The sequence below is a fragment of the Palaemon carinicauda genome, chromosome 17 (genome assembly GCF_036898095.1).
Source record: "Palaemon carinicauda isolate YSFRI2023 chromosome 17, ASM3689809v2, whole genome shotgun sequence".
NCBI classification, from domain to species: Eukaryota; Metazoa; Arthropoda; class Malacostraca; order Decapoda; family Palaemonidae; genus Palaemon; species Palaemon carinicauda.
Genome location: NC_090741.1, coordinates 60,478,521 through 60,496,508, shown reverse-complemented (window position 1 = coordinate 60,496,508; position 17,988 = coordinate 60,478,521). Strand labels below are relative to the sequence as shown.

General features: G+C 38.4%; 2 protein-coding genes across 3 annotated transcripts in view; one reads left to right on the top strand and one right to left on the bottom strand.

Moving 5' to 3' along the window:
• Positions 1-17,988, bottom strand: part of LOC137656806 (guided entry of tail-anchored proteins factor 1-like) — a 74,758-nt gene that overhangs the window by 44,090 nt on the left and 12,680 nt on the right. The window lies entirely within an intron of this gene.
• LOC137656095 (solute carrier family 22 member 20-like) overlaps positions 588-17,988 on the top strand; it is a 26,330-nt gene continuing 8,929 nt past the window's right edge. The window contains exons 1-8 of one of the 2 annotated variants that reach the window (XM_068390270.1): positions 588-922; positions 6,748-6,844; positions 11,664-11,847; positions 12,098-12,201; positions 12,950-13,104; positions 13,517-13,685; positions 13,930-14,068; positions 17,553-17,746. In XM_068390270.1, the coding sequence (XP_068246371.1) occupies positions 835-922; positions 6,748-6,844; positions 11,664-11,847; positions 12,098-12,201; positions 12,950-13,104; positions 13,517-13,685; positions 13,930-14,068; positions 17,553-17,746 (1,130 nt within the window). In that variant the 5' untranslated portion in view covers positions 588-834. Of the gene's footprint in view, positions 923-6,747; positions 6,845-9,958; positions 10,145-11,663; positions 11,848-12,097; positions 12,202-12,949; positions 13,105-13,516; positions 13,686-13,929; positions 14,069-17,552; positions 17,747-17,988 lie in introns of those variants that run through there. The other variant, XM_068390271.1, reaches the window with a different exon arrangement.

Sequence of the window (17,988 nt, the reverse complement as noted above, 5' to 3'; positions counted from 1 at the left end):
GTGTTCTCTCTCTCTCTCTCTCTCTCTCTCTCTCTCTCTCTCTCTCTCTCTCTCTCTCTCTCTCTCTCTCTCAACATTTTTTAAGCTGAGTTTATGATTTGGATATTTGAATCGTGTATGGATTCGTGAATTTGAATCATATTGACCTCCGCTGGGGCCGGGGAGGCAATCCAATAAAAGTTAAAAGAAAGCATAAAAGTGGGTGCATTACCAAGACACTTGGATTATACCTACAGTGCTCCGTATGAGGAAGGACAAGACTGGTGGTTGAATGCCGCGCACACACACGCACGCACACACACGTGTCCAACAAGTAATAAAATTACGTAATTCGTATAAAAATGAGAAATCTGATCACGTGACGTCAGATCCCAATTGGAAACCCTCGAATATAATAAAAATAATGTCATATTGTTGAGTGGCCTTAACACGAGAGACCAACTTCTCTGTCCTAGTCACTATTAGCAAATCGATGCTTCTCTCTCTCTCTCTCTCTCTCTCTCTCTCTCTCTCTCTCTCTCTCTCTCTCCCGTGACTGTCCGTGTCCCTTCCCAGAAAAGAAGAGAAGGTAGTACTGCAGTGCAGTCCAGTGTGGATAGACCTATCTTTACTTCTTCATTATTCTCCAAATAGGAAACTGCTGTCTTCCATTAGTGTTCGCCATTGACCTCACATAAACACCGGTGGTTTTTAATCGCAAGCAAGCAAACACCTACGCATATCAAGCAGTCTTCCGTTGCTCTACAAACCTCCCTATGGGACACAGCCTACCATACACCATAGCACGTGTTCCGAGCCTGGTTGCATTTCCAGCTGATTAAGGACTCGAAAGTCATGTCCAACCAGGATGGCTTTGACGACCTCCTGACAGCCATAGGATTCGGGAAATGGCAGATTCCTTCGCTTCTAGTCACCGTACTCGGTGAGTAGGACTAGTGCATAATTGAAATGGGAACCTAGAGTCTATTTTTTATAGCGAGGATCAGATGTATCTGGCTGGATGTACTCTGGTTTCGTTCTGGACTGATCTAGTGGCATTTGCAGTTGAATTCATACCTGGCCAATCATTACTGGTACGGCGAGCTGTACCTTATGTCTGCACGTGCATGGCTTATACTCTTACACGTACAGATATTAATGAGTATTGCATATATACATGCTATATTTCATATATATATATATATATATATATATATATATATATATATATATATATATATATATATATATATATATATATATATATATATATATATGCACTAGTGTGCGTATGTACGTGTGAATTCCTATAGAGGACCAGTAATGTTTCGTTAAATAACATAAGATAATGAATTGAAACATGTACACATATGTATATATATATATATATATATATATATATATATATATATATATATATATATATATATATATATATATATATACACATATACTATTAATGTATATATATATATATATATACATATATATATATATATATATATATATATATATATATATATATATATATATATATATATATATATATATATATATACACATATATATACATTATATATATACACACATATATATATATATATATATATATACACATATATATACATTATATATATACATATATATTATTTATGTATATATATATATATATATATATATATATATATACATATATATATTCATATATATACATATATATATATATATATATATATATATATATATATATATATATATATATATATATATATATATGTGTGTGTGTGTGTGTGTGTGTGTGTGTTATGGTTTTGAAATAAATTTGCAAATCTCATGCTATCAACATCTTAATACTATAATCAAGTAATCCTTTCACTGCTAATAAATAAACGTGCCGAAAGGGCTACACCTCACTCGGGTATCGAACCCGGGACTTTTCTCAGGTGATGGGGAGGCCGACGGAACGGGGAACTTACTGAGCTCATCTAGTAAAGATTGCATAATAGGATTTGGGCAGAAAGGTATAATGGGCTATTACTTTTACTACTTTTGGCTATTACTTCAGGTTATTACTTTCGGCGATTGCTCCTGACTACTACTCCAGGCTATACTATTGACTATTACTTCTGTTTATTAATTTTAGCTATTACTTTTGGCTAATACTCCTGACTATTATTTCAAGCTATTACTACTGATTATAACTTCTGGCTATTGCTTTAGACTGTTACTACTGACCATTACTTTTGACTACTTCTGGATATTACTACCGATTATTCTGACTATTACTTTTGGCTATTACTTCAGGCTCTTACTTTAGACTATTATTACTGACCATTACTCTTGACTATTACTTCCAACTATCACTTTTTAGCCATTATCACTTGCAAGATTCACGAGGATGTAATATTGCATGCGTTAGTGCATGTGGACGCGAACAGGAGTGTTCATGCAGACTAAGTATAGGCCTAGACAAATGCGTACACTTTTTTCCCGTGTGTGTTAACGCAAGTATGTACAGTAGTGTAGCCTACTTGAGCCCTAAAAAATGACGTATAAATATTTAAATAGATATGTACACACAGATTCACCCCTTCCCACCCTCTCCCCCTTTCCTATCTACAACCCGATGGTTGGGCAATTTGTGGGAGAGTGAGTCTTGTTTCCGAGCGTATCTAATAGGGTACTTCCCTCTCACCAGAATATGACTACTCCCTCTACCCCCAGTGCGTGATTGGAAGATTATATATATATATATATATATATATATATATATATATATATATATATATATATATATATATATATATACACACATGTATACTATATATATATATATATATATATATATATATATATATATATACATATATATATATATATATATATATATATATATATATATATATGTATATATATATATATATATATATATATATATATATATATATATACTATATATATATATATATATATATATATATATATTGCAAGCGCTCATGTTCCTTTATTGTCTTCAAATCTACTTAAACCTTCACGTAAACACTGAAGCCGCAAGCAAATTACAGAGGCCATTATGATATCAAGAGTTTTCGTGGCCCGGGACGGTCCCAAATCCTTCCTTCCTCTTTCTCTCTCTTCCATCCTCTTTAAGTCCTCTGACTTCTGCATTTGCTCATGTCCGTATGCTGGATCGTCACAATGGTGCTGTCCTACACTCATTCATTTCATTATCCTTTATACCATGAGGTTCTTTCTTGCAGGAGAGTAATGTATAGTTGGGGTGTGTTAGAAGGCGTATTCTATATCGCAATCGATAAATTCCTTTCGATATGTTGGTATGTATACCCATTTTCATATCGACTTTTAAAATGCTTGCCATCATTCATTCCTAACTCATGAACCTGGCTGTGACGTTATAACCGTCCGCTCGGTCTAGGGCGCAAATAACTTCCAGTTTATTTCTCTCATTTCTTGACTGCGTGTTCGTGTAAACTATGGTCTCATGGCTCTTATTTCTTGCTTGCGTGTCCGTGCAGGTTTGTGGTGTCCGTCACGTCGTCATAGAAACGTACAGTACTTTCTATTCCATCGAATGACAAATTCTCACGAGGGAATAATTGTGACTGAAAGGTACTGCGTGACAATTTTAAATATTTATGATGGAATGTCGAGAACATTCCTTCTATCCTAATTTTTAGGTTTTCATTGACGTCTTATATTTCAGGTTATATATATATATATATATATATATATATATATATATATATATATATATATATATATATATATATATATATATATATATATATATATAAATATATATATATATATATATATATATATATATATATATATATATATATATGTCCCTATCAATTATGCCACCATGAAGAAACTAGGGTTCGACCCCACCGTGAGGTTGAAATTTATTTCTATTTGAACATGATGTTGTGTTGATTTTCATCACACACACACACACACACACACACACACACACACACACACACACACACACACATATATATATATATATATATATATATATATATATATATATATATATATATATATATAGTGCCATAAATAGCCTTCCACATCTCAAAAAATCTTTAAGAGTGAGGTTGTAAGCCCCACCCCTATTTTTTTTTTTTACCACAACTGATACTGAAACCTATTCCTATATGACGCAACTAGTAGAAAAAGTGGTTCGTATTGAACCACAATCACTGCAATTGTGAACCCAATGCTATACTACAGTTTTACAATAGAGAACACTCATTCACACATATATGAATGAAGGTTTGAGTTAATCAATAACATTTTGCGGTGTATTACAATGTGTCACTCACTGCTCGCTCAGGTATATAATGCCAACGCCGCTTACTTCTTCTCCTTGATTTTATTATTATTATTACTAATATCATTCATCATCATCTCCTCCTACGCCTATTGACGCAAAGGCCCTCGGTTAGATTTCGCCAGTCGTCTCTATCTTGAGCTTTTCATTCAATACTTCTCCATTCATCATCTCTCACTTCGAGCTTCATAGTCCTCAGCCATGTAGGCCTGGGTCTTCCAACTCTTCTAGTGCCCTGTGGAGCCCAGCTAAAAGACAATGAAATTTCTTTATTTTCATTAAATAAAGTTTCAGAATCAGACCATGTCGTTCATTTTGTTGTTGTTAACTAATGGCTTTGACGAATGTGTGTTAATAATTCTTCATGCAATTATCTCTCTCTCTCTCTCTCTCTCTCTCTCTCTCTCTCTCTCTCTCTCTCTCTCTCTCTCTCTCTCTCTCTCGTTTCATATGCAAGGCAGTTTTCTATCGAACATGTTCCTTGTGATTATAATCATTATTATTATTATTATTATTATTATTATTACCTCAGCCAATGAAGTTGGGAGGAGGTTGTTTTACCCCATGTTTGTGTGTGTGTGTGTGTGTGTGTGTGTGTGTATGTGTGTGTGTGCGTGTGTGTGTGTGTGTTTGTTTGTGGACAGCTGACTGGCCACAATTTTAATCGTAAAGTAATGAAACTTTCAGGGATTAACTGTTACGTAAAAATCTGGAAGTGATTAAATTTTGGAAGCTCAAGGTCAAAGGGCAAGGTCAAGTGTCCCTCTAGTTGTTATTATTATTATTATTATTATTTCCTGACCAAGGCGACTATCAACCCTTTGTCTCACAGTTAACAAGCAGCCATTTAGACTGACATATGCATTAACAGATTAAACAGAGAGAGAGAGAGAGAGAGAGAGAGAGAGAGAGAGAGAGAGAGAGAGAGAGAGAGAGAGAGAGAGAGAGAGAGAGAGATAATAAAGTAAATGTTTTCTCAACCAACACAAACATACAGAACTTTGTTATATATTGCTAGCTTTCTAATATACCAAATTAAACATAGTTGATCGAAGTATATATATATATATATATATATATATATATATATATATATATATATATATATATATATATATATATATATATATATCCAAGTGGTCATAACCTAACGTGGGGAAAGGGTTTGCGTATCGCCATGATCAGCAAAGCTGTACTAGTCAGGGCCACCCATACTTCGTTGGTTTTCTGTGAACAATCATACGAAAATCTCCTACCATCACCAATCTTCAATGCCCAACGTAGTGATGAAAACCAGCCAAACCCCAGATATGAATAATGATAAATTCTGAGGCCTTTGTCCTGCAGTGGATTAGAAACGTCTGTATTTGTTGTTGTTGTTATTTATAGTATATATCATTTGTGTTTTGGTTGAAAAAGACCCATATACAAGAAAAGAATATTCCACGATGAACAATTATATATATATATATATATATATATATATATATATATATATATATATATATATATATATAAATATATATATATATATATATATATATATATATATATATATATATATATATATATATATATATATATATATATATATATAGTTTTTTTTACTGTAATATAAGCTTTAAATAAGGGCCCAGGAAAGAAACAAAGAAGTTTTAGGAGCGAAGCAATGAAGGATTTGCTGAACATTACCAACACAATACAATGTTTACATCTCATTTAATAACGTGTTGTAAGGCAGAGGCGTAGCCAGACACGGTCCCGGGATCTAGACCCCCCCCCCCTTCTCTCTCTCTCTCTGGGGCAGAAATTTGCAAGATTTAGCCATATAAGAAACCACCATCAGAATTAAAATAAAGGAAATAAAAATTCTGTGAAACAATTCAATATAAGTTATCAAAGCTATGAAACTTCAAAATAAACCATTTTTTATCTTATCATGTATGAAATAATTCTTATATTTCAATATTGTAAATTCACGTCCCATTTTCGAACTTCTCTCTAAATGCTTTGCTACAAAAGTTGTGCTGGCCTGATGGTAACGTCATTGCCTTCTGATCACCACACTGGGATTCGAGTCCCGGGGCTTGGGCGCTGATCATATGTATATATGGTCAGTCTCTAGGGCATCGTCCTTCTTGATAGGGTAATGTTACTGTCCCTTGCCTCTGTCATTTATGAGCTCATAAAACTTTAAACACCTCCCCCCCCCCTTTTAAGAATTCTTGACTGTTGTAAGACCATCATAACTTAAAAAAATCGTTGATCAACTGAATTTGCAAAAAAATAATAATACTAATTTTAATCTCTGCATCTTTGCCATCATAACTAAAAAAAATCAATATTAATTAAATGAATTAGCAAGAGAAACACCAATTTTAATCTCTGCATCCTTTTTTCCTTCCTTACAGCAATGTCCCAGTTTTCCGTACAGCTCCTGGGGTCACCTCTCCTGAGCGCCCCTTTGCCCTTCCGCTGTTTCCCAGGTCCGCCGGACATCGCAAACAGGTATGGATGAATATTTCATTAATATATTAATAATTAATATGCGTCCGCTTATTTTTAGGCTTCTTTCATCATTACCTTTTACTGTAAAGCACTTGCCATTAATTGCACCGACACTTTAATATTTACTTTTGTTTATTTTGGGGGATATTTCTGTTGCTTTAAGATCGGCAGATTGAAAGATTTGGGTATTTAGCATTAGAGCGGTGGTGGAAGTTGATGCTTGGTTTAAACGAATAAAGATATATATATATATATATATATATATATATATATATATATATATATATATATATATATATATATATATATATATATATATATATATATATAGCTGCCCCAAACTCTTGTTTAAATAATAATTTTCTTGTTCTTGGCAACCCATCTGAGGAGTATATTTGTGTGTATAATATATATATATATATATATATATATATATATATATATATATATATATATATATATATATATATATATACACACACACATATATATATATATATATATATATATATATGTATATATATACATATTCTGTATACACACACGTATATATGTATATATATATTATATATATACATATATATATATACATATATATATATATATATATATATATATATATATATATATATATATATATATATATATATATATACATGCATACTGTATACACACACACACATATATATATATATATATATATATATATATATATATATATATATATATATATATATATATATATATATATACAGTATTATGATGTATTTATATATATATATATATGTGTGTGTGTGTGTGTGTGAATGATTTATTATCTGGAAGGGGAATGAAATATAGATATAAATATATACTGATACTGTAGTTGCTCCAAGTATAAACAAAGTAAACACTGTTGTTAACGTATAAAATGTTTAATCGAGACATTGAAAAAGCTACAGTGGCAGTTTGATGTTTGTTTTGATAACATTATTTTAAGACAAGTTTACTGATAATGTTCTTTTCTCTTCATTTGATATCTGTCATGGGATTTAGCTTCTAGATGTAAAACTGTCTATTAATGAAGACTGGTAACATTGGATTTGGTAATCAATTTGATTGACAACGAGGAAAGGATTACAACACTGCATGGGTTTAATCATAAATAGAATTGATAGCTCTTATTATTATTATTATTATAACTTGCTAAGCTACAACCCTAGTTGGAAAAGCAGGATGCTGTAAGCCCTAGGAATCCAACAGGGAAAATAGCCCAGTAAGGAAAGGAAACAAGACAAATAAAATATTTTAAGAACGGTAATATTAAAATTAATAATTCCTAAATAAACTATAAAAACTTTAACAAAACAAGAGGAAGGGAAATAAGATAGAACAGTGTGCCCAAGTGTAGCCTCAAGCAAGAGAACTCTAACCCAAGACAGTGGAAGACCATGGTACAGAGGCTATGGCACTACCCAAGACTATGCAGAACAATGGTTTGATTTTGGAGTGTCCTTCTCCTAGAAGAGCTGCTTACCATAGCTAAAGAGTCTCTTCTACCCTTACCAAGAGGAAAGTAGCCACTGAACAATTACAGTGCAGTAGTTAACCTTTTGGGTGAAGAATAGTTTGGCAATTTCAGTGTTGTCAGGTGTATGAGGACAGAGGAGAATCTGTAAAGAATAGGCCAGACTATTCAGTGTATGTCTGTAGGCAAAGGGAAAATAAACCGTAACCAGAGAGAAGGATCTAATGTAGTACTGTCTGGCCAGTCAAAAGACCCCATATCTCTCAACGGGTGGCCATTATTGGCTTATATATTAGATCTCCAAGTTTTACAGTTTAGGGCATCAGCTTGTTGCATGATCTGCTATGCTTTACTTTAAGTAAATTTAATATTTATTTCCATATTTCATAAAATTTCATTATTAGTATTAACTTTATAATGGTTGCTGCTACCATCACTTCTTAGCAAACATCATAAACTTGGGGTTTCGCAACATAGAAGACGGAAAATTGAATACATTACAAGCAAGTAACGATAAATTGATTAATATCAAAATAACTAAACCAAAAATATATAGTTAATAAAAAAACAAAGAGAGAAGCCAACTTTCTTGACTGTACCCTTAAGCAAGGAAATTCTGGAAAAGGAGTCTGTAAGGCCTTAGTACAGAGGCTAGGTCACTTCAGCGTTTGAAATATCAGCTTGAAATCATTGGATATACTTCATAGGATCAGCTGAATTCAGAAAACTAAACGTGGCACACGAGATGACCAAAACTGCCAGAAATAGAGGCATATATACTTCAAATAATCAAAAGAGACAACTTTCAGACATGGCAGTGAAGCAACTTCACCAAGGAACATAGACCAATTGAGCCAGATTCAATCAGCTGTTTGGACCCTTTAAACTTATTAATCACTTTTAACAGACAAATTTCAAATATGACACTGCTAAGTTGATCAATGAAACTCATAATATCACTTGCAACACAAGTATGTCTGGGTATTTTACACACATTATTCTGAGGAAGTATGGACCAAAACGTGAATATTCTGGAAAGGGTCTGTCATTCTTCTGGGTTAATGATTTAGGAACCATTTTTTTTTTTCAGCGATTGGTAATTGACAATTAAATTACATTACATAGGCCATTGCTTTACAGGAATAGGAATATTTTCTTGATACTGTATAAAAGATTGATAGCGATGAATGCCAGGCTATTATGTTTGTTCATTGACAAAATACTCTGCAATGTGTAAGTTGAAAAAAAGGTTAAAATAGATTTGAGATTAGTTCATAACCTAGAATTAGATTGGGATGAAATACATACATAGTAAGTCATGTAGATCACACAAAAGTTAAAGCTCCATCAAAAGCTCTAGATGAGTCTGTGGATGGTACAAGTGAAGTATATGTAAGATTTAATGTTAAGACGGAATTGCACAGGTACGAGGAGCTTGTGACCATTTAGACAACATAGTAGTTTGTAGAACTGAAGGTAAAACAAACTAAATAGCATAAATTACCTGCTTAAATCAGCTTGTAACTCATGCAAAATCCGATGATCTATTTCAGAACACTAGACTCATGGCATTCTTGCCTCTCCCCCCATACCACCAATGACTTGAAATGACACACCCAGTAGAATGACTGATACATTTGCTTGAAAAATGACTAGTGTTTTATTAAGAACAAAGGAAAATGCATGAGTATTACATGCCCAGAACAAGTGGAGGTATTTCAACTGTCCATCGTCAAACATCTGGTACCTATGACTATAAACACTCCTCCCCATCCTTAGCTTCCACAAACCAGGTTTGTCAAATTTATCTTGAGTGTGATTTGGACTCTGTGTTTAGTTGCATGGATGGGAAATGTAGGAAGTCGGAAAACTGGGGTCATTCATAAATTTACTGTTAGAATTCTGTAGTGTTGCATCCTAATTCTAGAGGTCTGTTTAGTCTTATGGATTCTAAAATGTTTATAGATTGTTTTGGGACTTTCATTTGTAGTGATTTCACTTTTTGTTTAGGAGACGTGTTAAGCGTAAAATATCTATCCGCCACGAAAGGAAAAGCGAAAGAAACTTCATTGGAGTTAGTACTTTCGTCTAGTTATTGACATCGTCAGACTTGCATTGTGAGCGATTTAAACTACAGGGTGTTCAAAAAGTCCTTGAACGAAAACCAACTTTTGCATGGTGTGACAACGCTAAGAGAGCAATGTTCTTTGAATGCTTACTGTAGAGAAACTTTTTGAACACACTGTATTCAAATATGGTGCTATATTGTCGAGCATCAAAGATGGACGCATCTCGTGAGTAAACATAGGCCATTATGATTTACATTAGTCTGTGTATTTCTCATCCCACTTTTGAATTAGTATTGAGAAACATTTCTGCGTATTCAAAAACTGCATGTACAAATATTAACCTTAAGTGTCTTTGTAAATAAGTGTCTAAGGTCCTTATGGCTGGTAAATAAGTGTGCATGTGGTTGTCTGGGTCAGTAGTCTGAAATGAATGTGCATGGTAACCATAAATTTTATCATTTTTTTCTGATGAAATTTATTTCCATATTTGACCTAACCCTTTCGGTGTTGTTCTTCAGAATCAGGTTAAACTGTGCAGAATAAAAGCCACTAACGCTTATTCAAGTAAATGTAAACTATAGTTGCCGCAAAGATTTCAGGCAAAATAAGCCCCACCCATAATGACATCATAGCAAATCATGTTGTCTCCTACGTTAGCAGTGGTCATAATACATCCCCTTACAAATTTCAAACTATACTAACTTATAATCACTTTAAGGGGATGTGTTGTGACCGCTGTTAACGCGGGACACAACGTGAATGGCTATGACGTCATCAGGGGGTGTGGCTTATTTCGCCCAGAATTTCTGTAGTGACTATAGCTAAGCGAAAAATCACATAATGTACATACAATTTTGATCTTTACGATAAACAGACATAAAAACCAAACGCTTACAGAAAAGCTACTAAATATGATTATGGGTTAGAGTCCTATGGGATCTACTTGAAGTCAGGCCCTAAAAACAACAGTCCCATTAGATTAGATCCCGGGCTTGAGGGCTAAACTACATGGGTTACAAAATGAAAACCCAGTTCTATGTTTGTTATTTGTGAGAGAATGGAAGGCGAGTACAGGAATGTACAAGGTAATGTATGCTAAACTTTTATGGAAAAAATATAAAAAAAATCCTAGTCATGACATTGATCACAATATTTTCTCAATATTAAGAATTGTGTTTATATCTTTATGGAATGGCGCAGAATGCCTTCACATTTGTTAATTATGATAATTATCTTAAATTAGCAGTAACATTACCATGGAGGAAAGTTCTACCTACTACAACAGTGAGTGCCTGGTGCCATCCAATACCTCTACAATAGATATCAATGTCACCCAACTGCATCCAACACAGCGGCTAACGAATGACCTATCGTGCCCAATTGTGGACTACGACAGGTCTACTTTCACATCCACAGTCATATCTCAGGTACGAGGAGCTGACGGGCAAGTAAAGTGGCAATTTTATTCATGTGAATATACTCTTCCATTATTGCTGTCAAAAGTGTAGTGCAAAGACATGATGTTAAAGCCTTGAGTAGAAGTACCACTTCCTTTCAAAAGAGGTTTCCCTGCCTGACTAACTCCTGTCGGACCTCACTTACAGAGTATGTTGTAGCTCTCATTGTTGGCAGAGATGGAGATCCATATTTTTCGGCTAGTCTAACCCCCTTTTGCAGTGGGACCTCGTGTGTGAGCGTGCTGCCCTGAGACCAATTTTCCAGACACTCTTCACTCTCGGGGGAATTCTTGGAAGTCTCGTCGGGGGATACGTAGGAGACAGGTAAGATTTAAAGATAACAGTTGGCTTTATTAGCTAGAAAGATTCTTAATCTCCCTTGTAGGTTCGGTTCTCCGACTTTATTCTATACAGAAGGCGTAATTTGTAGCTAAAATTTCATTGTAGACAGTTGTGAGGGGATTTTCTTGTGGCTCAAATCTCCTTGTAAATTTAGTTAAGAGAAAGACTTTCCATTTGCTTAAATTTTCTTGTAGGCTCTGTTTAGAAAGGCTTCCTTAAGACATAAATCTCCATGTAGATTTTGTTCAGATCTAATTTCTTGTATTTAATATTGGCTTTTAGGGTTTGTTCAGGGAGACTCTTTCGATGCTAAATTATATAACAATTTTCATTCAATATACTTCATTATCATCTCATTTCATTTTTTTAGTTAGGGCTTTGCACCTATAAGCACATTACAACGATCTGAATGTCTCTAAACTTCTGACTTCCATTTTTAAATTAAAGCTTTGCTAGAAGTAGCCTGCTTTTCACTATGGCTAAATGTCAATGCACTCAAATGAAATTTAGTGCAAGAAAAGATCAATCCAGTAAACTCAGGCACACTATTCTGTCAGTTTTCCTTACTGCCTTTCCTCACTGAGATATTTTCCCTGTTGGAGCCCCTTAAGCTTATAGCATCCTGCTTTTCCAAGTAGAGTTGTAACTTAGCAAGTAATAATAATAATGAAAAGTTGAAATAATACAAGTGTTGCTTACATCTAAAGTATCTATATTTACTTTTATGCAGATGGGGCCGCAAGAGAGCTGTACAGATTGGTTGTATAGTCAACACACTTGTAGTGGTAGGGATGTTTTTCACACCTTTATACGCCGTCGTTGTGATCCTCCGCTTTGTTGCGGGATGTACGATAATGGGAATGCTCGTCCCAGCTTGGAGTTTAGGTAAGAAAACAAGATTATAATTACTTTTCCTTTAAACAATACAGCAGCTTCTACTTTGGTAGTGAAATCATTCTAGCTTATTGCTTTTGCTGGACCAGTGATATGTCTCCAATATAACTTTCACAGATAGAACTTAACAACTTGAATCCTTTAGTCAAATATGCATCTGATATTCAAGCCATCATTTTATATCAATAATTTTCCTACCCCTTTTGTATTTAATATAAACATCCCAAAGGCGATTATCTTGATTGATTTATTTTTTAGTCCTCTTGCTCCGGGTCCTTTCTTTTTCACCATTATTCACTAGGTGGTCCATCCTGTTGACCTTTACGTAGATGCTCAATTGTCTTTAAGTAACTGTAAGGACTCCATACATCCGGATCTACTTGCAATTCTCTTTCCCCAACAGTTCTGGAATCTACGCCAGCTAAATTACGCAGTAGAGTTGGAATGCTCCTTGGTCTACCCTTCTCTGCGAGTACAATGGGAATGGCCCTCCTCGGATATCTTATCAGGACGTGGAAGTACCTCTTGCTGGCCTGCGCCTCACCAGTCCTCATCTTGCTTCCGTTGTCCTTGTGAGATCTACAGTGCATTTGAATCAACTTGATTTAATTTATTCAATACATTTCACTTTCTCAAAGAATCTTGTTTATATTTCTAACAATTTTCAAAATCTTTCACCACTCGCTTAAGCTTTTTCTCACTGACATGGTCAACTATGTTGTAAAGGCAGATTGCTCACCTAACTTAATAGAAAATTTGTACATAATGAACTCTTCAATTGTTCAATTGTTAATCAGATTCTATCGATCTGGCCAGCATCTCAGATGAATCTCCTCGCTGGCTGCTGCAGAAGGGCCACGTGGAAGAGGCCTTAGCCATACTGCAGAAGGCTGCGAGGGTCAACAACGCTCGGCTCTCCACTCCGTTAAATATCACCATAGATAAACTGATACAAGTAAGTCAAGTGTTGCATTTGTTGCAATGCATCTGTGAATGTAGTCAATATCTTTCAGTGGGTACAGAAAAGTCACTAGCAATGCATACAGCACATTGTGTGTGGTGCACTGTAAACAATAATCCAACCCTTCTCAAAATAAAATATCAAAATATCTGACACACAATGTAGCAATTTCACGAAAATAATCTTATTTTCTTTTTTAAAAAATTAACAAATAACTCTAAAACTAAATCAATAATTTAGAATCATTCGTTTTATTTTATCTTCAATTTTACTGCCACAAATAATCGTTCCTTTATTGCTAACCATCGCACCCACTCTCACTCCTTCCTTGGCTAACCATCCCCAAACAACCTTTCATTCCTCCCCTGGTCAATCATCCCCAACTCCCCTTCACTCCTCCCCTGGCTAACCATCCCCAACTCCCTCTCACTCCTCCCCTGGCTAAATATTCCCAACTCCCTCTCACTCCTTTCCTGGCTAACCCCCTAACCCGCTCTCACTCTTCCCCTCGCTAACCATCCCCACCTCCCTCTCACTCCTCTGGCTAACCATTCCCAACTCCCTCTCACTTCTCCCCTGGCTAACCATCCTCAACTCCCTCTCACTCCTCCCCTGGCTAACCATTCCCAACTCCCTCTCACTTCTCTCCTGGCTAACCATCATCAACTCCCTCTCACTCCTCCCCTGGCTAACCATCCTCAACTCCACCTCACTCCTCCCCTGGTTAACCATCCCCAATTCCCTCTCACTCTTCCCCTGGCTAACCATCCCCAACCCCTTCTCACTCCTCCCCTGGCTAACCATCCCCAACCCCTTCTCACTCCTCCCCTGGTTGACCATCCCCAATTCCCTCTCACTCTTCCCCTGGTTAACCATCCCTAATTCCCTCTCACTCTTCCCCTGGTTAACCATCCCCAATTCCCTCTCACTCTTCCCCTGGCTAACCATCCTCAACTCCCTCTCACTCTTCCCATGGCTAACCATCCCCAACCCCTTCTCACTCTTCCCCTGGTTGACCATCCCCAATTCCCTCTCACTCTTCCCCTGGCTAACCATCCCCAACCCCTTCTCACTCCTCCCCTGGTTGACCATCCCCAATTCCCTCTCACTCTTCCCCTGGCTAACCATCCCCAACCCCTTCTCACTCCTCCCCTGGTTGACCATCCCCAATTCCCTCTCACTCTTCCCCTGGCTAACCATCCCCAACCCCTTCTCACTCTTCCCCTGGCTAACCATCCCCAATTTCCTCTCACTCTTCCCTTGGCTAACTATCCTTAACTCCCTCTCACCCCTCCCCTGGCTAACCATCCCCAACCCCTTTTCATTCCTCCCCTGGCTAACCATCCCCAACCCCTTCTCACTCCTCCCCTGGTTGACCATATCCAATTCCCTCTCACTCTTCCCCTGGCTAACCATCCCCAACCCCTTCTCACTCCTCCCCTGGCTAACCATCCCCAACCCCTTCTCACTCCTCCCCTGGTTGACCATATCCAATTCCCTCTCACTCTTCCCCTGGCTAACCATCCCCAACCCCTTCTCACTCCTCCCCTGGCTAACCATCCCCAACCCCTTCTCACTCCTCCCCTGGTTGACCATATCCAATTCCCTCTCACTCTTCCCATGGCTAACCATCCCCAACCTCTTCTCACTCCTCCCCTGGCTAACCATCCCCAACCCCTTCTCACTCCTCCCCTGGTTGACCATATCCAATTCCCTCTCACTCTTCCCATGGCTAACCATCCCCAACCCCTTCTCACTCTTCCCCTGGTTGACCATCCCCAATTCCCTCTCACTCTTCCCCTGGCTAACCATCCCCAACCCCTTCTCACTCTTCCCCTGGCTAACCATCCCCAATTCCCTCTCACTCTTCCCTTGGCTAACTATCCTTAACTCCCTCTCACCCCTCCCCTGTCTAACCATCCCCAACCCCTTCTCACTCCTCCCCTGGTTGACCATATCCAATTCCCTCTCACTCTTCCCCTGGCTAACCATCCCCAACCCCTTCTCACTCCTCCCCTGGCTAACCATCCCCAACCCCTTCTCACTCCTCCCCTGGTTGACCATATCCAATTCCCTCTCACTCTTCCCCTGGCTAACCATCCCCAACCCCTTCTCACTCCTCCCCTGGCTAACCATCCCCAACCCCTTCTCACTCCTCCCCTGGTTGACCATATCCAATTCCCTCTCACTCTTCCCCTGGCTAACCATCCCCAACCCCTTCTCACTCCTCCCCTGGCTAACCATCCCCAACCCCTTCTCACTCCTCCCCTGGTTGAGCATATCCAATTCCCTCTCACTCTTCCCCTGGCAAACCATCCCCAACCCCTTCTCACTCCTCCCCTGGTTGACCATCCCCAATTCCCTCTCACTCTTCCCCTGGCTAACCATCCCCAACCCCTTCTCACTCCTCCCCTGGTTGACCATCCCCAATTCCCTCTCACTCTTCCCCTGGCTAACCATCCCCAACCCCTTCTCACTCCTCCCCTGGTTGACCATCCCCAATTCCCTCTCACTCTTCCCCTGGCTAACCATCCCCAACCCCTTCTCACTCTTCCCCTGGCTAACCATCCCCAATTCCCTCTCACTCTTCCCTTGGCTAACTATCCTTAACCCCCTCTCACCCCTCCCCTGGCTAACCATCCCCAACCCCTTCTCACTCCTCCCCTGGTTAACCATCCCCAATTCCCTCTCACTCTTCCCCTAGCTAACCATCCCCAATCCCTTCTCACTCCTCCCCTGGTTGACCATCCCCAATTCCCTCTCACTCTTCGACTGGCTAACCATCCCCAACCCCTTCTCACTCCTCCCCTGGTTGACTATCCCCAATTCCCTCTCACTCTTCCCCTGGCTAACCATCCCCAACCCCTTCTCACTCCTCCCCTGGTTGACCATCCCCAATTCCCTCTCACTCTTCGACTGGCTAACCATCCCCAACCCCTTCTCACTCCTCCCCTGGTTGACTATCCCCAATTCCCTCTCACTCTTCCCCTGGCTAACCATCCCCAACCCCTTCTCACTCCTCCCCTGGTTGACCATCCCCAATTCCCTCTCACTCTTCCCCTGGCTAACCATCCCCAACCCCTTCTCACTCCTCCCCTGGTTGACCATCCCCAATTCCCTCTCACTCTTCCCCTGGCTAACCATCCCCAACCCCTTCTCACTCCTCCCCTGGTTGACCATCCCCAATTCCCTCTCACTCTTCCCCTGGCTAACCATCCCCAACCCCTTCTCACTCCTCCCCTGGTTGACCATCCCCAATTCCCTCTCACTCTTCCCCTGGCTAACCATCCCTAACCCCTTCTCACTCCTCTCCTGGTTGACCATCCCCAATTCCCTCTCACTCTTCCCTAGGCTAACTATCCTTAACTCCCTCTCACCCTAGGAGGATCCAAGCTCTCCCCCCTCCCCTGGCTAACCATTCCCAACCCCTCCTCACTCCTCCCCTGGCTAATCTCTCCCCCTTCTCCCCCCTCCCCAGACCATAGACGAGGACGCAGAGACGGCCGAGGAGAGAGTATCCTTCCTCACCCCGATGCGAGAGGTGGTGAGGCAGGTGTGTTCGTACCTGCGTTCGCCCGCCATGAGAATCATAATCCTGGTGACTCCTGTCATCTGGTTCCTGCAGAGCTGCCTCTACCTCGGAGTCATCATGAATGCCAACAACTTCACCAGGTAATACATCACCAGGTAACACGTTACCTGGTCACCAGATAACACTTCACCATGTAATACTTCACCAGGTAACACTTAACAAAGTAACACTTAACTAGGTAACACTTAACCACATAACACTTCACCAGGTAACATTCCACTAGGCAATACTTCACAGGGTAACACTATACCAGGTAACACTTTTCCAAGTAATACTTCACCAGGTAATAGAGATTGGGCGAGATTTGAATAGGTTGCCTTAT